Source organism: Pezoporus wallicus, unplaced genomic scaffold, assembly GCF_028554395.1.
Source record: "Pezoporus wallicus isolate ANWC-B61680 ecotype Strahan unplaced genomic scaffold, APGP_CSIRO_Pwel_v1 contig_5231, whole genome shotgun sequence".
Classification (NCBI taxonomy): domain Eukaryota; kingdom Metazoa; phylum Chordata; class Aves; order Psittaciformes; family Psittacidae; genus Pezoporus; species Pezoporus wallicus.
The window spans coordinates 1,142,279-1,167,817 of record NW_026635973.1 but is presented as its reverse complement, the minus strand read 5'-3'; the positions used below and the strand labels follow the sequence as shown (position 1 = coordinate 1,167,817).

General features: G+C 42.9%; 2 protein-coding genes across 4 annotated transcripts in view; one reads left to right on the top strand and one right to left on the bottom strand.

Moving 5' to 3' along the window:
• Positions 1 to 9,129: 9,129 nt before the first annotated feature.
• BROX (BRO1 domain and CAAX motif containing) lies at positions 9,130 to 22,551 on the bottom strand. Of its 2 annotated transcripts, none has more exons than XM_057398801.1 (13): positions 22,362 to 22,551; positions 20,734 to 20,865; positions 20,021 to 20,127; positions 18,503 to 18,599; positions 16,776 to 16,871; positions 16,061 to 16,133; positions 15,614 to 15,719; positions 14,978 to 15,067; positions 14,076 to 14,161; positions 12,658 to 12,739; positions 11,481 to 11,631; positions 10,065 to 10,224; positions 9,130 to 9,587 (listed from the first exon to the last, which is right to left on the bottom strand). In XM_057398801.1, the coding sequence occupies exons 2-13, from the start codon at positions 20,832 to 20,834 to the stop codon at positions 9,501 to 9,503; spliced, it is 1,236 nt and encodes a 411-aa protein (XP_057254784.1). In that variant the 5' UTR covers positions 20,835 to 20,865; positions 22,362 to 22,551; the 3' UTR covers positions 9,130 to 9,500. The 2 variants fall into 2 exon arrangements, with proteins under 2 accessions (XP_057254784.1, XP_057254785.1); XM_057398802.1 differs by lacking the exon at positions 22,362 to 22,551 and adding an exon at positions 21,909 to 21,980.
• Positions 22,552 to 22,636: 85 nt separating this feature from the next.
• AIDA (axin interactor, dorsalization associated) overlaps positions 22,637 to 25,539 on the top strand; it is a 28,558-nt gene continuing 25,655 nt past the window's right edge. For both annotated transcript variants that reach the window (XM_057398790.1, XM_057398788.1), the window contains exon 1: positions 22,637 to 22,843. In XM_057398790.1, the coding sequence (XP_057254773.1) occupies positions 22,734 to 22,843 (110 nt within the window). In that variant the 5' untranslated portion in view covers positions 22,637 to 22,733. The remainder of the gene's footprint in view (positions 22,844 to 25,539) is intronic.

The following is a 25,539-nucleotide window of genomic DNA, read 5'->3' as shown; positions in this document are numbered from 1 at the left end:
CATGTATCATTTTCCACCTATAAGTCCTATTCTTATCAGTTGGAGAGAGGGGACTTCGGAGTGCTGCCTGTGGAGCTGGTCAGGATTGCAGGGCAAGAAAAGCTGTTGTCTATAGGACCCCATCCTCAGTCATGGAGAGCTTGGAATATGTGAATGAGGAGTCTGAAGAGTAAGAAACACTTGCCATCCTTTGGCAGGAGTGTTGACCATTCACAGTCACTACAGATGCACACAATAAAAACACTACCCACAGTGTAGCATGCTAAGTGTCCCATGATGTTTCTAGCTGGATACTCTAAGTGAGTTGTCTGCTGACAATCTTGACTCGTCTTTATTCTGTAAAAAATGACATTGCAGAGCATTCAAATACTCATCTATCAGCTCTCCTCAAGAACCCAGGGGACGAACAAGTCCCTATTCTGTACTACATTCCCATGTTGTGCAGCAAATAAAAGAGGACAGACTGCACAGGTATATAAAATACACTGAAAATAGATCATGCTGTCTTGAATGAGTAAATATTCCATGTGTAAAGTCCTCTAGAAAAGTGGTGCATGACCTTGTAATTAAAGCCTGTCATGCTGCATAAGGACAGGGGACTGAATTAAGCTTTCATGGAGCTATTCATACTTTTTTGCTTAACTGATTTTGCCATCATAAGTTGCTTTTTGATGTCTAACTGCAATGTAATAATTTTTATTTATAATCAACACATCACACAGTACTAAACAAAAATTAACCTAAGCATCTGACATAATGCTATATATGGAGATGTGATGTTTATGTGATGTTTAATACCACTGGCAGCAAAAAGTACATTTAATGTGAGAGGATGGAATAACATCAAGTAGCTTCATGTTCTTCAAAATCAGAAAGGTCAGTCATGGCTCTGATCTTATTAGGAAATTAATTACTATTTCACCCTCAGCACAGGGGTTAAAACTGAGCAGGCCTCTGCCTTGGACATTTATACTCAGTATTTTCATCAGTGAATGTGTTGGTGCAATACATGTAGCTGTGAATATATTTTTGCAAATAGCTAAGAGTATCATAGAAAATAGAAATAAATTCAAAAGAATTTTTGTAAAACAAATAGAATCATAGAATAGTTAGGGTTGGAAAGGACCTTAAGATCATCTAGTTCCAACCCCGCTGCCAGGATGTAAGGAAATCTGCCCTTAGACAAGATGGGAAACAGCTGCTTAGGTAGCAGATCTGTACTACTCTGTCTCGGTGAGGCCCAGCTGGAGGCTTCTGTTCTGTTTTGGCCATGACAGCATTTGAAAAGCATGTGGAGAAATGAGAGAAAATCCAGAGGACAGCAATAAGAATAAGTAAATAGCTTAAGGACTAAGACTAAGGCAGAAAGATGCAAAGGGGTGGTGGTGTTTAGTCTACAGATGGAAAAGCTAAGGGGAGGCATAGCAACAGTCAAGTACAGGAAAAGGTCATGAAAGACAAAAGGATAGTTTGTCAATAGGGTAAGAGAGGAACTTGAAATATAGACAGCATAGTCTATATGAAATAAAGAAAACTCTATTAGTCAAAGGATTCAGGAACGTTACAACCACTACCTGGGTAGCTGATGCAGTTACCATGACAAAATGGTCCACTCTCAATTAGAACCATCCTATTTTGATTCTTCTGCAAGTGCTCTCTGCCATGCTGGTCTAACTGTGAAAGTTGCACAAAATTCATAACATACCTAATATACTACACCCTGGTTGTTACTGCCCTGTGTGATAATCAGGTTTTTCTGTTGCCTTCAAATTGGTCTTTTGCTCACACTAAGGCTGGCTCTAGGTATTCAAAACCAAAGGGAAATGTCCTGGAACAGAGCAGCTGCTGGGACACAAGGCAAGAGATTGTCTGAGTTTGACAGTATTCCATGGCCTTGGCAGTGACCTTTATGAAAAGGTAGTTGCTCTCCTGGTCTCAGAGCATGCATGGGCTCCTAGATGTCCCCATGTAAGTAATGACAAAGATGTCCTTTTCAGCATAACCTGATTAAACGATGTACCTTGTTACAGCTCTTCCCATTGTAAAGCTTCAATACCGTTCCTGGGTGCATACTGTTACTGGTCTGCAGCCATCCAGAGGGCTGCTGCCTGGACCAACTTCATGCTGTTGACCAGAAACCATAAACTTGCAGCAAAATATAAACTCTGCTGACCCTCAGTGGCCATAACTTCACTATATACTATGGGATTTCATTGTTTTCTTTATAAATTCAAGAGTGCTTTTGTCCTGGTTCTGTTATGCACTGTATTATAGTTGGGGGGGGGGGAGGAAAGGTATTGACTAACCTGCTAAGGGCAAAAACTGGGGAAGTCCTGTCAGCAGAGAAGAGGATCTGGGTATCACAAACAAAATACCTGACCTTAAGATTATGCAGCAATTCAACAGAGCAAGTGCAATCTTAGATCTAGGAGCTACCAAAATCGACACTGTAAACTGAAGGTGAGTCATTCATTGGGACAGAAAGATTGGAGGCATGAAGCAAAATGATTAGAGACCACTACATGGCTCTAACAGACAGATATGATCCTTGGAGACACCAGGAGGTGCATGTCTGGTTCTGACAGGGAAGACTCAACATGCTCTGTTAGTGAGGTTTCACCTAGAATATTAGACACAAGTCTGGCTTTGAGAGCCAGGCAACAGGAATTTGAATATGCAAGTAATGCCGCAGGGTGACCAGGGGAACTGAAACCCTCTTTTATGAGAGGAACTTAAAGATTAACAGGAGCTGCCACAAAGGTGACTGCGTAAACACACTGACAAAGAAGGATACCCCCTTAGCCAGAGTCCTGCGACATCCCTGAGAAGTTCAGTGGATACCTAAATGATGAGGAGTAGCTGGCTGGACAGAAGAAATGCTGACTGGTGCAGGACAAAGAAATTGTGATCATGAACTGACCTTCCAGGAAAGTAGGAGTCAGCAACAGCTATTCTGGGAACTGATATCCTGTGCCCACTTAAATATCAACACCAAAAAAGTACAGTAACTCACTCATTACCTACCTAAAATGAGCTTCTCTGCAAGAGATCTCCCAGACAGACTGCAGTCAAATCACGCTAAATGCTATAAAACACAGACCAGAATGACAGCTTTTCACCCAAATGGTTCATGTTTCCGTTATAAGCCAACTGACAGTAAACAGATGTTCACCACCACAGCAGAAGACAAGCAGAAGACAAGACAACCCTTAGGCTGACTCCACAGCTCTCAAAAGCACAGTCCCATCTCACAAGCTCCTGACACTCCTCAGGCCACCCCAGCAGCAGCAGTGGCTCTCTGCCAGTCAATCCCACTTTGGCCTCTGCCAGGACGTCGGTAGCTCTGCTCTAACTGGCATTCAGTTGCCTGAAGATTCCACATGCTGCAACAGTAATGAACAGCCACCCCACCACTTGTCTTCATCTGAACTTCCCTGTGTGTTTTACAGCTCTGCCTCTACATTACCTGTTTATTAAACAACCAACAGACCACATTTGGTATCCCTGTGCTTCTCCAAGCTGTTCTTCATAGAAAACTTAATCTAGGTTTTCTAAATTGCTCACTGCTAGGTATGTCTGATGAGGTGGATAGTTGAGCTGCACGAGAGAATCTCCTTTCTGTGTGTATGTTTATACACCAGCTGCCTGTGAGAACTAAGGCAAAACCATAAGGTTTGCTGTGGTTTTAGAAAGGCAAGTCATTTAAGACAGAAAGCCTGTGCTGTCAGAGGAGTTCCCACACACCCCCCCCCCCCCCCAGCTGAAGAGTGCAAGAATGCCAGCTTGCATCAATCTCAGGAAAAAGTGCTGTAAGTTTTGTGATTGAGTCAGAAATCTGAGCAACGTCATCAGCCCAGATGACATGAATGTGCTAGTCACAGAAGTGTGAGACAACTTATCTCAGCTCTCCATCAGCTTTGATCTGCCTGAACTCACAGTTTAGAGAAAATACCCTGCAGACTTTTCCTCCAACAGGGTAACAACACTGAGCCTTGCGTTTTCCAAAGCTACCGATAACAAATGAGTCTAGGACTTGCTACTCAGAATCTGTTTTCACCTTCAGAAAGCCAAATCTCATTTTGTTATGGCTTCAACAGAAAACTTGCAAACACAAACCAAAGCAAGCCATGTGCAGACATCTATATACAATCTGTAAAGGCAGTTATAAAACTGGTTTGAAGTGTCCACTCATCCTCTTTATCCCAATGCTGTTAGCTATAAGCATCATTGGTGGTTATTTCACTTCTTACTCAAATGCACAAGAAAATAAAGAAAGCAATAAAGCATGGAATTCTAGTTTTTTTTCCCTGTCACTTAGAAAGTGAAGTAGCCTGCAAGGGACTAGAAAAAGCCCACAGTAAGACAGATAGGTCTTTTTCAAGGAGTTGGTCAGCTTCCTTAAGTCTGAAGTGTTCTAAGGAACTCATCAGCTGTTTTCAAACATGAGGCAAACTGTGGGTCTTCAGGAGCTCTCAAGAGACACCAGTGACTTTGTGTGAATTGGTAACCTGTTTCAGAGTAAATCTGTTTCAGCAGAGACTGCTGCTGCTAAGATTACCGTCTTTATGGAGGAAAGAAAAACAATAATCCAGCCCAGCAGCTACATGCTAAAATCATGAACCCTCCCCAGATGCTTGGTTGGCTCCATGGTTGAAGGGATGAGCCTGGTGTCAGGAAAAAATCCCTGTGAATTAGAAACACTTTAGTTTCTAAACCAGCGAGGAAAATTTGTCAGAAAGTTGCTCTCCAGGACATTGTCAGATTCCCAATGCTATGCTCAAATTGTCCAGTCTTCACATCCCCATAACATGATTTGGAATGATCAAAATGAAGGAAAAGATAGTTTTAGACAGCCAAACTATTGTTCTCTGAGGTCTATGTATAAACTGAAATCCTTTAAATCACTAGGAAGGAGGAAAAGTTACAGATAATCACAGAATCAGTTACAGATGCTTCTACTGAAGTCAACCTGCATGAATGAAACACCTCCTCTGTAACTTTTTTCAATGGACCTTGTTGAGGGAAGATTTATTTCAGAAAGAAACAGTCATCAGAGTCCAACAGAGACTATTTATTTCTGCTAGAAACTGTGCTAAAGTTTGAGAGGCTAAAAGACATTATGTGTATTTACACTACAAACGGAACAAGCCAACCAAGCATCTGAATACAGAAAGAGATGTTTCCCACAAATCCTATGTTCCCACCTGCTGGCAGTGTAGAGAAGTGACCAGCAAGTAACTTCCCAAATAACCTCTTCACAGAGTATACAGACATTCTCAGTGTCACAGAGCTGTGGAAGCAGTAGGAGTTTGTGCAGGCATAGGAAATCATACCTAAATACTTTTAAAAACCAGAAGTTTGGAAATTCCATCTTTTCTCATTCTGCTCCATGACTTGAAGTGCTTCGTTGTAGCTACTGCTTCCATATGCACTCAATTCACATATCTTCCTCATTTAAATCCTCCTTTGGCATACTGCAAGGATAAAGTACTCTATAATCATTAAATTTGCATTAAATTGGAGAAAGTAACATTCAAGATAAACCATTTTACGTTAAATTTTAAATGATGAAACTAAACCCGATTCATTGAGATTGTTTATTTAAGTGGTATTCTGAAACTCGTGGTTAAACATAAATCTGCAAACTATGAAGCTTAAGATTGCATGGTGACTGTCTGCACAAAATAAGGCTGTGTGGTCAATCTTGGAGCTGATGCCACTGAAGTCTGATTATTGGGAGTACAGGATGGCTTCAAGGTTGTAATCCATGAAGGCACCAAAGGAGGCAGGCCTTCCTACATCAAGGGTCCCCTTAGTTACCATGAGACATTGTTGAAACTGAGAGTATCACCAGCAGGGAAAGATCTGAGTGAAAGCAGAGGTCATTGTGGAAAAGCTTTTCTTTATACTGCACTCAGAACCTGGAGACAGGTACCCACTGCAGGGGCTCTTCCATGCCAGTCACATTCGCTGTGCTTTATTCCTCACTCAACTGGGCTAGTCAGAAGGAAAAAGAAAGAAGAAACCCCAAAGCAGCTCATGCTGCTATGACAATTTGGCAATGACCTTTAGAGGCAGATTACTTCTTTTTTAGAGATAATTAATAAGCATGAGCAGGATTTGTGTTAATGCTGAAACAGTTTAGACACAGAGATGGGATGAAATCTATCACCCCAGAGACAGAAAACTTTCATTTCTGTGCATTGACATGGAAGGCAGATGAACTACAGCCTCCTCTCATGTTCCCCCAATACTAAAGATCTGCTTCATGAGTTTGTTCTATACACAGACAATTAACAGTACATTTTAGTAATGTTTCCCATAAAAAGTCTTACCAATAGCACAGTACTGAAATCAATGCAACAAAATCAAAATGACAGGAAGGAATATTTACAACCACATTGTATCGTTCCAAAACTGCAAGATCAGAACTCTCTAAAGTGCAAAGTTGTCTATATTCTACACAGATACAGGGATCTGCTTTCTTGCTTATAGTATGAACCACCACCACCATTACAGACACACCACATATCCATGCTGAACACTGAAGTGACCAAACGTCATCCTTAGGCTGACAGGCAAAAACTCCTCTACTGAATCCAGTGGGAGGCAGACATCAGCATCCAAGGGGCAAATTTAGTCCCTCCATTGTTGGAGTGTCACATGCTGGATGGAGATTAACTACTGTAAACCAGGAACACGAAACAAGGAGGAAGTATATTTAAATACATGGAGAAAGGTATTTGAATAGAAAACTTACAAAGACCTCAATGGTTTGTTTTATAGCAGATTAAAAGGCAATCACTGCATTTTTTAAAGCACAAAATAGAGGGCCCAGCACGCCATAATTTATTTAGCTGCAGTTTTGTCCTAGTTCAGATTGGACACAAATCTTTAAGGACTATTTATACCAAATAGATTTGCAGGTTTAGCCATGAGAGCCTCTAAAACCAGAGAGAGGCCACAAAACCAGACTCTTGCAGCATTAGAGTATTAAAAAGTCACCATTCAAAGTACCTTATTTTTAAAGATTACTAAAGGAAATCATAAGAGAAGGAATATGGCTGTTACATTTCCAGATTAGCTGGAACTCCCAGTCTATTCACCCATATTCCTAAATATATTGGGCAGTTAATCTACATAGTATTTACAATTACTCTTGCCACTAACCAACAAAACCCAAAGAGAAAACTGCTCATTGACACACAGCTCTCTATACTTTGCAAACTAAACTGTCTCCAGTTTCTTATTTTGGGACAAAACTATCCAATGTTTGCTATAGGACTTTAACTACAAGTAAACAAAGTTTGCCTTGAAAAGCAACACATGTCAAGTGAGTTAGTTTGTTCCATTAGTCTATTTTTAAACTACTACATCATATTTACTGAAACAGCTACAGCATAAGAGGTTACACAGCTAGGCTTAAGTAATGCCATAATCTGACATAATCCACTTGGTTATGCCCCAAACTATTTACAATGAACTTGATTCAAACAAACCACTTGGTTCAAAAAAGAGTCCAAAGACTTACAAGTCCATAAAACTAACCTTTCCTAAGAAGTTGTTTGGGAATGATTTAGACATGATCATTTTGTTTTAAGATATTAATATATTGAATTATACCCATGGGCAAAAGCCTCATTGGAAATGAGTCCCAGGACCTAGATGTGTAGTAGACGGGAGGGAAAATGAGGGGAGGAGGGAAACTGGCATCTTAGTCTGCATAGAGGAAGTTAATCAGGATCAGACATATACACATTAACATGCACAAGCATCTGAAAAACAGTGAGCAACAATAAAATCACGATTATGAAACTGAGGTAACTCTATCTTGAGCCTTAAAGGGGGCAGGCTAAGCAAACGGTGATGACTACAGCTTTAAACATTTTCAGAACTGAAATCTGTATAAGCACAGTAGCTCCACTTTCCATTCTGGCAAAACCTAAGCTGGTCTCTTAACAATGCAAGAAGACTAAAAAGTCAGTGGATGAAGTTATGAACAGAAATGAGAAAGTCTTCATAAACCATATTCCAGGCCCCCGTGCAGCATCAGAAGAAATGGAGGAATTTTAGATATAAATTCTTCTTGATACTCATCATCTTCTGCCCACCCAAGCCTTTGCAGAAGAGAAACTTCTTCCAAAGGAATTCAGCTGATTTTACACGTATTTTGTGTGCAAAACTGGCTGGAAGAAAAATCCATCGCTGAACACAATAAGTTCTGCATTTGGTTCGCCTATGCCAGGCAGCACTAAGCATCTGTGCCTTTTGCAGCAACAAATTCTGCAGTTTGGTCCAGTATCTCAGGAAGAGTTTTGAGTTTCCTATTAACCTCCTCAAAAGCTTTTGTTCCATGGGCCTTCAAGGAGCTACGATCCTGGCTGCTAAGCTAACTTACTCTATGCCCTATAAAGAATTTCAAACAGAACTACATCACAGTGGAAGATGAACCAATCCAAACAGCACCAAGAGAGGAATGTGTTTACAGTATAGTTCATGGTAAGTGCATATGCCGTCACGTTTTGTTAAAACAGGAGCATTTGCAGGCTGTTCAGTTTCTTTCTCAGGTAAAGTGAGGTGCAACAACCGGTACCTAGAGACTGGAAGGTCTCACTTCAATGCATGCATCAGTCTTTTGTGTTTGTAGCACATCAGAAAGCTGTGTTTTTGTTGACATGGGTGTTCTGCAGTGCTCAGCACTAAAGAATGTTATCACATTTTCCACAGAAGGCAGAAATGGAAGAAGCAAATTCTACGAAACACTTTCTTTCTTAGTCTTGACTGAGCTTTGCTTTTAAGCACATTCATATTACTTGCTGCATCACTTTCATATACACTTTGACATTAAAGGATTTTAACTTAAGGACAGACAAGCTAAAGTACCTTACTACAAATTCTGATACAAGAACCCTAATCTGTAGAGGGAAGAACAGATACTAATCATTTCAGAATATAAATTGTGCTCCTCTTACACAGAACTTAAGGCTTTCTAAGTCCTGTGAAATACCACAGGGGTGTTACAAACCGAACCCAGATTTTCTTCCCTCACTCCAATTAGATGAATCTGAACACGACAGGGTGATGAGCTTGAATGGCAAAACCTGGACAAATAGAACTGTTCATGCAAACTTTTGTTTGCACAATTTAACATTACATAGCATATAATTTAATGGAAACATCCTCAAGCGTTACAATCATGATACTTCCTTTGCTATTTGCGGGTAGAAACTAAACCCACAAAAAGAAACTCTCTAGAGGCACAATAGGAACATTTAAGCCCATTCATTCCATGATATCCCACTAAACCCAAAAATATGTCAGATAAAAATAAACTCCTAGAAATCCACCACATTCTCAAGCAAGATAGATGCACACTAACAAAAGTAAATTAAATTAGTCTTCTAAATTAAAAAAGAAGGATCAGAAAAAGGGAGATCAGAACTAAAGCCCCAGAGTCCCATTAATACAGCTTCAAAGTGAATTCATAGCACTTATGGCACTTAAGAAATCTGGCATCCACTGTCTTTTTGAGGCTTTATATCTGGTTCCTTCAGAGGTTTTACTTCTTCATCTGGTTTTGGTTTAGCCTGCAAGCAAGAAGAAAAAGCCCTAAATACCACAAGTACAAACCACTGTGCCTGCACAGTATTTATGCACAGCTAACTTTACATATTCTAATTTAATAGCTGCCTCTATTTTCGAGGCTGAAGGCTTTGAGCAAGCCTCGAAAAAGACACATATTCTCTGTTTCAGCATCCTTGAATGAATCCTTTTCTAAAACAGAACCTTCTATAGGACTCACTCCCGTAACATTCCAGCATCTTATACACCTTTAAGAACTTCCTCTTATTCAGGACTTAGAAAACAATGACTCCTCATTTCCAGATGCTGACAGTGTAGCAGAAATTAACTGACTTGTCTCCTGGCACAGTGAAAATGTGAGCTCAGGTGGTAGCCTTGTGTCTATACCCTTAGCTGGGGAATGTTGCAGAAAAGTAAACCAGTAACTCTGTACTAGACACAGAATAAAGGTAACAAGAAAACAGCACATGAGATTATCTTACAGCGTCATCCTTTGGCCTCTTGGTGAGATCAAATGCCGCGAGTGTGTCAGGAGTCCAGTGTGCGTTCAAGGCAGGGAATTCAAAAGGAACAGGCTCTACTAAGCCATAGTTTGCTTTCAGCTCTAGCTGGGGAGCCTCTGCTGGCACCTTCTGAAAATAGCTGTCATAGAACACAGCAATACAGTTAAAACACAGCGCATCATCTCTGCAAGCCTTGTTTGCAGTTCTAAAGAAGAACAATCTGTGTTTTTTCAGTGACCCTCACTGCTGCTCTCTTTCTTTATTAAGGTACTGTCCAACATGCATTCTGTCAGAGAGATTCAGAAGAACAAAGGCAATTCCTTCTTGGTATTGTTCATCCCCTCATAACCACATGTTTTTTTTCGCTACTTGATAACCATTATTCCCAGCATTTTGATGAGAAAAGCACCTTTTGTTCCAAAAGACCTTAAAAAACATAGAGTCATATAACACCAGGTTGGAAGGGACCTCAAGGATCATCTGGTCCAACCTTTCGAGGCAAAGCACAACCTAGACCTGATATCCCAGCAGCCTGCCCAGCTGAATGTTAAAAGGAGGATTTAAAATACTTCCCAAGGAAGATGAAGAGAATGGTTCTTTTCCTCAATCAGCCTTAATGTGCCACAGTGCATAACAGCAACACCCACAAAGACTTGGAACAACATGAAGCCTGAATGGGGGTATAAAATTCAGCTTCATGTACTTAACAATTATTTTTGTTTAGTCAATTTCTCTATTATGCAGGTCTTTAAATACCATAACAAGGGAAATAACAAAACTATTATGGAATCCTAAATCACAAGAGGAGGGGAAGGGAGAAAGAAATGAGCAAAAGAATTCTAAAGCCAAGCTAATCTTGCTGTTTTAAACTGCTTCCAAACTCTTTTTGGAAGGGGTATTAACTAACAGAAAGCCCTATTCACAATATTAATTATACTTAGCCTAGTAAAGCTCCTAGCACCCTAAAGCATGTTCTTCACTGAAAGCATGTGTTTGCTTCCCTGTAGCAAAGCAGAAGCAGCTAAGTCTCTTCTCCATTTCCCTTCTGTCCTCTTTTGCTTACTAGGTCCCAGCAGTTGGGAAGAGAACATTAGAGCAACACAACAACCTCTGCAGGACTGTCTCTGGTGTAGAAGGAAATGAAACAAAGCCACTGAGGAATGAAGGAAGAAAACCACTTAACCTCTCCATGTCAGTCCAACCTGCCCTGCTGAACTGGCACAGAACACAGAAGGTGACAGCACAGACCCATAGCAAATCTGCTTTAAGTTACATGCCATGCCCTAAAGGAATGTAAGAACTGGAGAGTAAAATTTACCATCCTATCTTGAAATAAAGGCAAATGAGGTAATAACAGCTCATACAGAGCACTGCACCAAACCATAAATTACTTACATGAACCCATTCTCTCTCTGGCATTTTTCTAGTGTGTTCTTAATCAAACTTCCCAACTTCCTAAAGAAGAGATGTCCAGAAGGTTTGGCAGTAGTCCCGGGCCCTTTGGTTTCTCCATATTCTTTGCACAATGCTTCAGCCTTGGCAAAAACTTTGCAAGAAATGTAACAAAAATCATTTACATGACTCTATTAAATCAGGGTTCTGATCTACAATGCTTCAGTTTTAGGAGATACCAGAATCCATTTAGGCTTTTTGCTTCTTAGAAATGAAAATAAACTAGCTCAAAGGCAGCACTTTCAGCCAAGATTTACTGCATCCAAAAAGTGACCAGGAACAGGAAAAAACAAGAGCTAGCTTTTTGGGGAGGAAGATGCAGGAAAGCATTCTTCCACACAAGGCAAAATGCAACAATAAGCCCAAGAACTGTGCCACACGGTAGGCAAAAAGAGAGGGAATGAAGGTGTCCACACACAGGTGATGCCCCAGAATAAACAGCACTTAATATGGAGTGGGCAAGAAAACACTCTTCTGTGAATAACAGGCACAGTAAAAAACACAGTATTTGGTTTACCGAAAGTAATCCAACTTAACTGCTTCTAATAAATTCTTTATTTATTTTTAAAATTAATATTAAAGGTTTCTCATGTGATGATTTGAGCATTTTTTATACAACATGGTAAAGTTATGCAGAGCAGACTGCTGGGGTAGCAATAGCTTTGAAGAAACACTGAGCTACTGCTAACTTCCCTTAATCTACCTTTTAAAGAAATAGAAAGGAAGTAAGTTACTGAAACCTGTTTAAAATCAAACAATCATGATCTAGATTTACTATTTAATGCAAGACAGAGCAACCTCCACAGCAGAAAAGGCTGCAGTAATTTAACATCCATCAATACCAGACAAGTGATTCTCACACTGCACTGCAGGTAGCTCAAAGCCAGTCTCTAACAGGCTGAGAAGTGAAGATGATATTTTCTGGAGCACTGTTATGAACGACAGTCTTTGGTAAGATACAGGAAAGAATACATTTGTCTCCATTCAAAATCGTGCTGGATTTTCATCAGGTGACAGATAAAAACCTTAAGTTTATAGGAGACCAAAATAAACATGATACAGCAAAATAAACTAGGCATGTCATCATTAGACCCTATAATCCAGTCTCAATCACACTTACATTTCTCTGATTCCTGCAGAGATCTGATTGCTTCCCCGCATTTATCACTTGCCAGTAGAGTTTGACCATGGTAACAATAAGCCTAATGGGAGAGGACAAAATCATTACCAGCACCACAGGGCACTTCCTGCACCGATTCACCTCTGCTCTTCTTTACTTCAGAGTTGCAGCTCTTTGAAGCTGCCATTCCTTGCAAACAGCTGACAAGTCAGGATTGCAAATCAAAGCAGCATTCACTGAACAATGCATTCAACATAAACACCATGAGGAAGGTATGGAGCAAGCTGTGTCAAGTCTAGATGAGAGTCTTTGAGCTGTTTTACCAAAAGCACTAGTATACGGTCTAGTTCAAACCTTTCTTATTGTATCAATGTGCACCACAATCCTGGTGTAATGGTTGGACTTGATGATCTTAAAGGTATTTCCAACCTAGTTGATTCTATGGTTCTATCAAGCCCCATCACAGAAAGAGGATGAACCCCAGTCAAGTTTACAAAGCAAAGATTAAAAACAACCTGAACAGTCAAAAAACAAACCTGCAACAAATATCACTGATGCAGAAGCGATGAAGCATTCTGCTGCTTGAGATATTTTGCCATAGTCCAAATAACTTTTCCAGCCCCAAAAGTCCCATTCCTTTACACTTACACTTGAATATAGTACTGTATTCCAGTGAGAACTGAACTGCCTCTTTTCCATTATCAGGAATTGTTGAATTTAAAATACTAAATACCATAGGTAAAGGAACAATCCCATGAACTAATGCCTACCTTGCATTCCTTCCTTTCATTACTCTGTTCTCACAGTATTGCAAGTGGTACCTAAATCTACCATTGCCCATATTACAAAGAACAAAAAAGTACCACAGCATTGAGCCTCCCTCACCTCTCAAACTTGCTAGTAAGGCAAGCAGCTTTGAGCTACAGGTTCAGCTATGTAAGAGAAAGACAACTGTGTTAGCTTAGTTTGGGCCTTTTATTACAGTGTGAAAGAGCCGGTTACAGGTTGTGGCAGGCAACAAGAAATAAACTGAGCAGCTGATGATCCCAAGAGAGGCACTGCACTTGCTAAGAGATCAGTCACTCTCAAAGGGACAGCACTTGGAATGGTACCTAACATTGCTTAACGCAGTTTCATTCAGGGAATTCAAAAAGATGATCAGTTAGATTGTGAGGCAGACAACGGAACAGCAGTATTACACTCAACCTGAACTGCTTCACTTAACAACATGGGATCAAAATTAATTCCACATTGCAGTAACTTCACTTGGTTCCACAAACCACTTCAAACACCGTCAACACTGCCCATCTCCCTTCACAGCACAGAAAGAAATTCAAGGCAACACTTAAGCCCCCATTCCCTATCTTGTCCTTAGGACAACATTAAAAGCTGTAACAGCTGTCAAGCAAAGTACTTACATAGGCCATATAGAAACTGTTCTTCAAGTTTAAGTACTTCCTCCATTTTCCTGCATAGGTAGCATCCAAACTGGATAATGTTTGATCTATAACACATATGTCAAGTTATTCTTTAAGACATTTCCAAAAAGAAAAATCACACACCCCCCAAAAGACCAGAATTCTTAAACTCAGCAACAGATCTTAACTTTAAAGATGCTAGCAACATGTGACATAAATTACTTCTGCAAAAACACAGAGAAACTGTAAGAAAAACCAAAACCATGCAGTTTATTGAGCTATCATGCAGTTGTCCCTGGAATCTCTGAAACTGCCATCCACTAAGTTTGGAAGGTTAATTCTGCTAAGTATTTTTAGGCAGCACTTCAAAGCTCGTTCCTAGGTCAATTTCAAGTAGTGACTTATAAAAGCCTACATATGCTACAATATTCCATCTCTTATATTGACTCCCATATTTCTGCATTGTTCCGACTTGCCTCAGTAAAGCCACAGATAGCTCAGTCACCTGGAAGTATGTACATAATTAACCTGCATTACGCACGCTTTACAGTCTGCATCATCATGTGCTGCCCAAAGGTAGCTGAAACACACTCCATTTACATCAAGCCTCTTGTTTGCAGCTATTATATATCCTCAAGACATTACTCTGTCTTCTGTTTCCCCTCACTAACATTTCCTGCCAGTGGCTACAGAAAAGGATTCCCCAAAACCAAAAGGCTTTATCAAGATATATCTGTTACACTGATAACTGAAGCCTTAAATGGGCTAAATAGAAGCTAAATACACAAAGCATGTGTCCACTGAGAAACAGTGCTTGTATCACAACTGATGGGCGGGTAAAGTATGTCTGCTGGCAAGAATGCATAAACCAGGTCACTAAGGATACAAAACAAGACACTCACCAGCTTTTTGGTAGAAGTTAGCTGTTTCATAAGCAAGAGCAGCTATTAATCCTGGATTATGTTTCAGTTCAATAGCCCGAGCAATTGTCACTGAAAAAAGAAGTTTCATAGCACAGTATTTAAGTTTAATTCAAGATGTCACATCAGAGCAGAGGTATTTAGTGTTTTAAACCCCCTGCATGAGCAGAGAACATGTATTGTGCAGTCAAGCAAACTGCAGAATAAAGACAGATTGTTTCTTGGATAGAATGTTTCGAAATTCATAGAAAAGCTGGAGGAAAGTTAGTCTGAAGACTGCATAGTAAACAAGCTGCAAGTATTTTTTTAAAGGGACGGGGAATTTACATTAGGCAAGCATGGTGGTGAAGAAACTGAAGGAAAGGAAAAACGAAGAGGGAAGGAATGTCACACACAAGTTCTTCCAAACTGGTTACATGTGTAATATCAGACTGATTTTTGGCAGTTTCCTCCTATAATTGTAACTGAAGTTTCTTTAAAAGCAACTCACCCCACTAAACCACAGTACCTCAGGAGAGTTAAAACCAGGCATTGCTGCCAAGCAGACTTCATGAGACACCAAAGTAACCCACAAAGACTGTTATTTCCCAACCCAAACAAACGCAGATTTGAAGATACCTTCTTGAGCTTCAGCTTGGCACTGGATGATGTATGAGTCAATAAGTCGAGCTTCTAAATCTCTTCCCTTTTCTACAGGTGTAATCAGTTTTGGAACGTGACTTTCCTAAGGACAAAGCAAGTCCCAAAGTTAGTTTGGACTTAATACCACAGCTGCCAATGCAAAGCAAGTCCCTTATTCCTGCATGGATGCGACACTGAGTGAAGGTCCCAAGACAGTTGGCTGCACTGTGCATGTGCTATCGGGCATTACTCTTCCACTGCCACTGGGAAAGAGTAGCAAGGATTGAGTGGTTGCACAGCATGCCTTTTATTTCTTGCATCATTCAGACAGTCTGGGGTATTTGTTTATTCTGTAACCCTGTCAGAAGAGCAAATGCTTTTCTAAGATAAAGTCAAGTACTTGGAAACAACTTACAGAATAGACAGCAAAGACAGTTTTTCTACCTTCAAGTGTTTAAAGATCCCAGCTGCTATCTTCAGGCTTCTGTGAACGTCTTTTGCTTCATCTTCTGTTATACTAAGAATACAGAATAAATGGATGAAATCTTGGTTAGAAAGGACCTCTAGGTGTCATTTAGTCCCACCTCCCACTTTTGGAGAGCTACAGACAACAGTAGATCAGGTCAGTTATGGCTTTGTCTAGATGAATCCCTGACAAATGGAGAGCCCACTGACTCTCCAAGTAACCTGTCCTGCTGCTGTGCTACCCTCATGGTAAAGAAGTTTTTTTACAGTGTTCAATCATTAAATAATCAAATAGAACTCACTTGAAAAAAGAAATGAAAGACCTTCTAATGTCTTTCAAGTTAAAGGTAACCTCAAGTGTTAAAAGGCAAAAGCTTTAGAACTCTGTAGGGCTAAAATTCAGCAGAGCTGTAATTCTGAGAATCCTTATTTTGTAACTGGACACTCAGAGCAGGACCGATGAAGGGTTTATTCAGAACTGACACTTTCTCTATACCACAGTCACTTTGTCATAGACGCAAGAAGGGACAGAAGTGCACTTGGACATTACAGCACATGAATGAAGTCCATCTGCCTCCTCGAACTCCTACTGTCTCAGAGAGACTTGCACTATAACAGTCAGAACTCAGAACCTGCTAATTTTTGGGGTGGAATATTGCTGCAATGGAATTACTAAGAAAAGAAAAACACTTACTCTTCTTTTCCAGCGAGTCTTGATGCATATTTTGTGTACCACAGAGCCACATTAAATCCCATGGAAACCAGTTCAAACACTGCATCCTGCTGGGCACTACAGACAGACAACACCCCCCAAACAATTAAATGCTTTCCATTTTGTTCCAACAAGCTCTCTCTGTTGACAGATCACACAAACATAAATCAATGTTTCTCTCCATACAACACTTTTCACTTAAGAAGTCAACAGTTTCCCACTTGCTGAACTGCCTAAAAGGGACTTCAGTTTTTACTTATTCCCTTTAAGAACTCAATCTCCCACATTCAGATGCCTCCCCTTCCCATTTGGGAACTTTTACTTTAAAACAGTAACTTGAGAGTTGTTTAGCTTTGGGTGTGGCTGACATTTTTCCATGATTTTTTTTCCTTAAATTGCACATTTTGTGGAAAGCCTTGCTCTGGAATGTCTCCTTTAAACTTGTAGCTCCTGAGTTAATAAGTTAGAGTCTATTACGTCTCCCTCGAATGAATGTTATTGCAAGTATTTATGTAACTGCAGTTGAACAGCATGTGCAAATAGCAGGGAGTTTCAGAAGCTAAAAACATGGTCTGTGGAAAGAGTGAACTTCCAATCACAAGCTCAGGATAGCTTAGGAACTAGTAAACTTTAAAAAGAAAGGTGTGGGAGTGGGAAGAATCATGCTGGCACAAGGACAAGTGCGTATGGCGATGAGAAAACCAGGAGAGAGCCCTAATCAACAGATTGTCTTCCAAAGGGAATAAAAGCTTTGAGGAAGTTGAGCATTTATTCTAGATAAAGCTTGACAAATTTGAAACTGTGGTTATACAACACACTTGCCTACAATAGCAAGGGTGAACTGAATCATCCAGGAGGTTATAGATCTGTATCCCTACTTAAAACAGAAGCTCTGTTTGTTTGTACCAGGAGCACATGCACTGTGAGCTTCAGAGGACAAGAACAAAATGAGATCTTCAGCAATGTACTTCAAAAAACTCAGCAGATAATGGTCAGGCAATAGAGCCAAATGTAAATTTTAAACTGTAGTAATCTGTGTTATCATATACAATTCACTAATACTCTTAAGGTTGTTTTTTGTACTGCTCTAGCTAACTGCAGATATAGTTTGTAGATCAACTGAAACACAACAGACCCTTCTATCACAATCACTTATCACAAAAATCTTTATTTTATTAATTATCATGCATTTGGGGCCTACAGTGATGCTGGAGAGGACTTCGTCAGGGACTCTAGTAATCAGGACAATGGGTAATGGGTTTAAACTTAAACAGGGGAGATTTAGGTTAAATCTAAAGAAGAAATGCTTCCCTGTGAGGGTGGTGAGGCACTGGCACAGGGTGCCCAGAGAAGCTGTGGCTGCCCCATCCCTGGCAGTGTTCAAGGCCAGGTTGGGCGGGGTTTGGAGCAACCTGGTCTAGTGGAAAGCATCCACTAGAAGGGTTGGAACCATGTGATCTTAAGGTCCCTTCCAACCCATCCAATTCTATGATTCTATGGTCACACCTTTACATAAAGGTAGCACATGCTTCAGAGCACCTAATACAGTACAGCAACTATCAAAACCACACAGCAACAAGATTCTGAAAACTACTTTGCTACACTTCTACATTTTGCTACACTTCTAAGTCTTCCTTCACACATGTGCATACACATAATAGACCAAAAGAAAACAGATGCATATCCTGTAATCATAACAGTGTATATACCTTGGAACTTGTCCTTGCAGCGTGTCTGTCCACTTGAAGTTCTGAATATATCTCAACTTGCATTCTTGGGAAGAGTCATCCAGTGAAAGGATAAAACCTGTAGGATTAAAAAAATGTACCAACAGGCAATGTCAAGGTAAGAAACAGAAACAAGTAATACAGGAATAGGGATCAATGAGAACACAGATATAGGTAAAACAGTGTTTCTTGCTGTACTGCTCAAAAACCTGTATCTTCAGAACAAGATGTGCAAAAAACCCTAACTAGCTACAAGAAACTCCTTGCCCAGCAGGTCTCCAACTCAACACTGTGAGTCCTGACTGCTCAAGGCAAACCTTGCAGGTGTCTGCATGTCCTCTATGGTAACTAGTTGGGAGTTGGGCTGACCCAGGTACAGGATGACTGAGACTGCTCAAGGTGAGTAAGTGACTCCCTGACACCATAGTGGCTATTGGGAAATTCCAGGAAGAGCTGCCTGGTCAACAGGAAAAGGGCTTACGACTTACCTACTCATTATTCTTTTTTGTCTCCAGGGCTACAGGAAATTAGTCCTTTACATCCAGCAGCTCAGAAAGCAGCAGTCGGTGGACTGAAGTTTATGCCATCAGATGTTCAAATCCTAACACATGCAGGCCCAAGGAATTTTTCAGGGAAGAGTAAGTCTGGCCTTGATCTGATCAGGTCTTACAGACCCCAAGAACTCAAGACTTGCAACAGCAGCTATTTGAGCTATAGCTCTAGGTGCTGACACATTTATAAACTCAGAAAATACTTGCTCCTTTCACATGCAGCAGGTTTTAGCGATCAAGAGTGATGCTTTCCTAAAGAAACTCTCCAAATCTTCTCTGCAGCAACATGGACTGCTATTTTACCTTTATGTCACACTGTTTTACATCATCCCAGTGGCTGAGGGAACTAAACCAACATGAGCTACTTCACTTCCCACAGACTGAAGGATCACAGTTTCCATGAATCAGCTGATTCCTGACAACTCAGTCCTAAAAATCTTGCCTGAGCACCTGACTGCTAAGAGAGAGTTATCAAAATACTGGCAGGAGGAAGGTCTCGAGGGAATGCATCATCATAGGTGACCATCTACTGATACTGTAGCTACTGTTCTAACGAGCACCTATATATACACCTAAGATAAGCAGCAGAAGCTCACAACAAGTCTATTATCCAGCATAGACAAACCAGAAGTTTACATCAAAGAGTGAAGTTTACATCAAAGAGTGACTCCTAAACATTTTCTCCTCCAGCAGGAAGCACAAAGAGGTTAAAAGCAAGAGGATAGAACTGCCAACACTTAGTACTGGCAGGGTCACAAAGAACACTGGAACTCACAGAAAGTACCCATGACTGGTATCAAGCTTATGGACCCATGAAGATACTCTCCTTCCTGAGAAGTGCAAAGCTTCTTTATGGAAGATTAGCACAATACACATTCTGAGAAGTGTCATTAAACTCAAACTCTACACCTCTTGATGTATTAGCAGTATTGCTAATTAATGTTCCTACCTTGCAAGAGTGAGAAGTACAGGTCAGTTGCATTCTTCATCATCTCTGGATTACAACTTGAGTCTGTGAACAGCTCCAACAGTCGGGATCGAGATAACCTCAGATCACTATATGGAGGGTAAGAAACACAATACAAAGATCTCTAAGAAATTCTACCCAAAAATGTACTATTAAGAATGTACCCATCCATGTATACCACCACCTTTTTGGACAGACAGCAATGGATAATCAGTACTTATTATTAATCTAAAGTAAAATAACTATGCCTTTATCTACTGAGATCTCGGGTGCAGGGGAAGGGAAGTAACAAGCAGAAACATTCTTCAACATTAGAATGGGATGACCATCTGAAGAGATAAGCACAGATCTACCAAATAAGCTGAGATCTCTTTTCATTCTATTCTTATCTACAATAGAACATTCATGTCTTATTCACTTATAGAAATGACTTTAAGTAATGTTTTGCAGAAGAATGCACAGTCATCAGAAAGACAATGAAATGTTCACTCTTTCGCCTCTGCATTATTATAATAGGCCTTGCCACACACTCAGAGACTTGAAAACTGGATAATTCATTCTTTGTAACCAAACACTTGTCTCACAGCCTACACATTTCTCATCATCTTCAGAACAAAAATTGAAGAGTAACCATTACTTTTAAGAATGCCCCCCAAACTGAGAGACAGCATGAAGTTAACCACAAGCACACTTACTTGCAAACCTTTGCTGCAGCTGGAGTGGTGGCTACCCCATAAAAATTAAATGAAACAGGAGCTGTAGCCTTCAGAGGGTTGCGGTGAAACCAGTGGGTCATTTTCCTTCTGTTGTGTTGTTTGATGCCAAATCTAAAGTGCGGATAGAAATGAACAAGAACAGCTGAGATGCTGTAATGATATGTAATATGCCATGCTCCTTGGCTCACAAAAATATATTCCAAATGTAAACAGTAATAAAAGAAAATAATTTGAAAATTTGTATATAATCACACAGAAGCAATTATATTTATCTTTCCCATTAGAAACACTGAGTTTCCATATACCTTGTCTGCATCATCCATGTGCTTAATTCCAGAATGTCACTCCCTTGAAATTCCCTCTTCGTTTTCTGAGGTAACTATTTTAAGTTGGGCAAAAAGCTGTAAACTCCTTTACTCTGTATTACTGCAAACTTTCCTACTTCCCCCCCCCCCCCCCCCCCCGCATTTGTTGCCTCCTGCATAAGGCTGAATATTTCCCATATAATTTCCATTCACTGAGATAATTCTGTTGTCTCTGATCAATCCATTAGTAGCCTTACTGATACCATTAGTAGCCTTATTGGCACCACTGGTATTGATGAAAGTGCAATTACATGCTAACCTTTGCTGTAAACATGGATGCACTGACATACATGTAACAGACCTAGCAGTTTGACAGAGTACAGCTAAAACACACCATCTTTTTATTTTTCACCTCGATGTCAGCAAACACACAACATCAGCATTCCTATGAGCTTTCAACGGCGGGAGGATGTCAGAGGATAATGGGTGCACATTGAGGTCCGTGCTGGATAGACAGAGAAACTTCACCGTGAGGACAGCGAAACCGAAGAACAACCTGCCCAAAGAGCTGGTGTGGTCTCTCCATTCTCAAGGGCTTTGACGACCTCATGGGATAAGGCCCTGACCTCAGAGGTGATGCTCCTCCGAGCAGGACCGTGGACCACAGACCCCGTGCTCCCTCCATCACCTCACGATCCTCCCCGAATCTTCCTCCATCGCTACCAAACGCTTCGTAGCTCTGCTAACAAAACCGAGCCAAGCAGTAACCTCCTCCCACCGGCCGGGTGTTCCTGACCCGGCAGGTGACTCCCTTACCGTACCGGCGCCCCTCACCACATCCCCACACACCTGCGCAGCGGCCTGCAGAGCGGAGCGGTGCCGCCGCACTGACAGGAGCTCCTCCGTGTCCAACCCGCCTCAGCCGCACGCCGCGGGCCAGAGGCACACACTGACCGAGCCCGCCCGGCCCCCCGAGCCCCGACCAGGCACCGAGACCTCAGCGACGTGCCAGCCGCCACCTCCGGCCCTGCCCGGCGTCACGCACCCGCCGCAGGCAGCGCTAGCACACAGCCGATGGCATCGTCCCGGCCCGACCGCACCGATCTCGCCGGTTACCCCCACTCCTAGCCGGGTGTCCCCGGTTCACCGCCGTCAGCCCCGCGGCGGGGTCTGACCCGGGACAGCCGACAGAGGCGCAGCCAGGCCCCACAGCCCCGGTAGAGTCCCCTCAGCACCACAGACAGAGGCGGAAGCTGCAGCGACACCCTCCCGAACGGGTGACCTGCCTGCAGCGCTGCTTACCGGGGAGAAGGGAGCAGGACCCCCGCGGCGGCACGGCCGGGAGCGGCGGAGAGCTCACGGGAGGAGCGAGGCGGTTCTCGTCCGGTCCCCGCCGCCGGGCCTCAGCTGAGGGCGGGCTCCCTGCGGAGGAGCCATGTGACAGCCGCCATGACACGTACCGAGGCGGAAGCCGCTGCTCCTCGGTAGCGATGGCGCGGGCGGCGCAACCTCCCTCGCTGGGCGGCGCTCGCCGCGTTTGGTTGTCGCGGCGGCTGGGCAGGGCCGGGCCGGGCTGGGCTGGGCAGGGCCGCCGGCGGGCGCGGGGCTGGCGGGAGCGGCTGCCCGGCGCGGTGCCCCGGCCCGGGGTGAGCATGGTGCCCTAGTGCTGGGGCTATGTCGGAGGCGGCCCGGAGCCTCCTGCAGCGCTGGGGCGCCAGCTTCAGGAAGGGCACAGACTTCGACTCCTGGGGGCAGCTGGTGGAGGCGATCGACGAGTACCAGATGTGAGTGAGGGACGGGCGGATCCCGCTGCTGCCCCGGCGGGCCTCGGGCGAGGGGACGGGGAACGGGAGCGGCCCAAGGGCGGGACAGGACGAGGCAGAGCGGGGGGGTCCGCCGGGCCTAGGCCGCGGCCCCCTCACCCCTCGGGCCGGGCCGCTGGTCCCCCGCCGTGCTGAGGGCCGCGGGTCGGGCGTCCCCTGAGGCGAGGCGGGGCGGGAGCAGGGGGTATCGCCCGAACCCACCCGGGAGCCGCCCCGGCGGTCGGTGGTGAGTGCTCGGCTGGGCGCTGCCCCCGGGCCGGGGAACGAGGCGGTAGCAGCCCTTCCTTGTGCCAGGGTTAGGGTTAGCGTTGGGCTGTTAGTTAGGGCCGGTGGTAGGCCGTGGGGCTGGTTGGTGGAGCCCCAAGGCGACGGGTGCCCGGGTACCCGCGATGTCCCGTGGCCCTGTACCCCAGGCACCATGCTGGTGGGGAAGGGGGGTGCCCGGCTGTGGCAGATGGGCTGCTGAAGCATCAGCCTTACCCCCCAAAACGCCAAAGAACTCACCAGTGTGAAAACTGGTCCACTGCATACTGTGTGTGCCACCCCTAAGGAAACCAGGGTGGGAGAGTGGGGATCTGGGCAGCCCCTGTTAGACTGGCTTGTGCTGAGTGGCACCGCACTATCCATGAATCCTTTGGTATTGATGGAGTATGGGCACTGTAGGGTTCATGGTATCCTTAGAAACACACCTGGTAGCTTCAGTCAAATGCTGCCCTCTACTACAGTGTTGACAAGGAAGATGGAAGTTACTCCCTTGTGAAGGGAGTATTGCAGGCAAAGTTTCTTATGGTGAACTTTCTGGAAGAATTCTAGAGGGTTTGCACTTATTCCCCAAGAGAGTTATCTGAAGAGACATGCTCGCCCTTCTAGCACTGTTCAGGGCTATTCAAGTTATGGGCTGGGCTGTGACCACACTGGCTACCGGTTCAGTTGCCATTCAGGGTAGCTAGGCTGCTGGCTGTGTACAGCATAGTCATGAGGTGCTATAATCTCACCATTTCATTCACTCACCAGACAGGATGATGCAAGTTCAGTTATTTGCAGTTTGCTGATGGTCTTTAGAGTAGGGCAAGCTGTTACTACAAACCTTGGCACGGGGATGAAAAGTAACTCTCTTCCAGATCTGTATCTTGGATGAAAAGGAAACTAATTATAGGAAAGTAAAGGAAGATATTTTTATGTGGACAGCTGCGAGGAGTCCAGTAGGACCCTAATGCAGATCTTAAGTTTAAAACTTTAATCCTAAATATCAAACTGTCTTGGCAGTCTCAGCAGTCAGTTTCATGTCATAATGTTTCTTCAGAATGAAAGCTCTTCAGACTTCTCATTCTGAGCTCACTTCTTTGAGAATTAAAGTCCCTAAATGTCTGCAGACAGTCCAGTTTGAGAGTTGAAGTATAACTTTTCCTTCCTCCCAGCATTACTGGTGTCTGGTGAGAATTAAGGGGATCCCCGTGCTCTTGCTGTATTCTGACTTTGGAGCAGTGTGATGTCTTTGTAAGAGAGCTCCTTTTGGGTAGTAGTATTGTAAGCTGCTCTTACAAGCCTTGTCAATGAGTTTCTGCTGAATAGTCAGTAGATGAACTCTGTGGTTGCAGGAGGGAGAAGATCAAAGGATTACAGGGAGATATTTCATAGGGAGGAGCAGAACCTTTTCAGTGTGCATATCTGCGTCTTGTAGATACACCAGGTAAAATCAATAACAACTTTAAAGTGGACATTGCAAATAGGAAGCACAGGGCAAGATACCTGTACCTCTGGAGAGACATAACACTATGGCTTGATGCTGTTGTCCCTGAGATGGGAGGCACAAGCATGTTGCTGGTACTGAAGAGGTCTGTTATGATCAGCACGAGGGGGCTGGGGAGAAGCTGCTTGCTGACACAGAAAGGTTTTCCTGAATCTCTGCTAGTTCATTCCATGGACTTAATGGCTGTTGATGTAAAATGCTATTATTTGCCTCCTGTGTCCAGGGGACCTGCACCTCCTCAGGTCTTTATGTTGCTCCTGAAAGTGCAGGAAGCTTGGTGCAAGGATTGGCCCTTGTTCATTCAGGTGCTTGCTTGCACAGGAGCACACCAAGCACGCCAGCAATGCTTCCCTGTTGAATGTCCCCATCTATCGAACCTGGTCTGATCCAGCTTTGAACAAGGTTCAAGTGGGATGCCAAATGCGCATGTGGATTAGTGTGGGTTTTCTTTGCATTAGTGACAAATGGGAAGTGAGTTGTGTTGCTGATTCTTGTGGAAAAGTTAATACCATGATGCTGCCTGTTGCAGGTGGCATGTTGCTGCTATGGTGATGTGTTTTCTTAAGTTGTTACTTTTAAATAACCTTTCTGTGTGTCCTGTATATCATATGGCAGGGTGGTAGGGACTGAGTGTCCATTTGTGTTCCAGCATGTTTGTGCATTTTGTCGTAGCCACCACTGTTTCCCCCTTTATGAAGGGAGACAGTGCCACTGAATTGTCCTGTTTGATTGTGTTTCACTGGTGCTACAGTGGCCTCAATCCTTGTGGCTTTTTAAGAGAGCTTACTTTGAGGAAAAGCAAAGAAATAATCGAGTTCTGATTTTTGCTTCTGGCAGGCTTTGCTGATAACCTGTTTTGGTGGATACGTTTTACGCAGGCATGATAAAAAATAACCTGGGCTGATGC

Coding starts and splice junctions, on each gene's coding strand:
- BROX (XM_057398801.1), bottom strand. CDS start 20,834: ATGACCCACTGGTTTCACCGCAACCCTCTGAAGGCTACAGCTCCTGTT. Junction 10,225..11,480: donor CAGAGAGAGAATGGGTTCAT/GTAAGTAATTTA, acceptor GTTCTATGACAG/CTATTTTCAGAAGGTGCCAG. Junction 9,588..10,064: donor AGAGGCCAAAGGATGACGCT/GTAAGATAATCT, acceptor TCTTGCTTGCAG/GCTAAACCAAAACCAGATGA.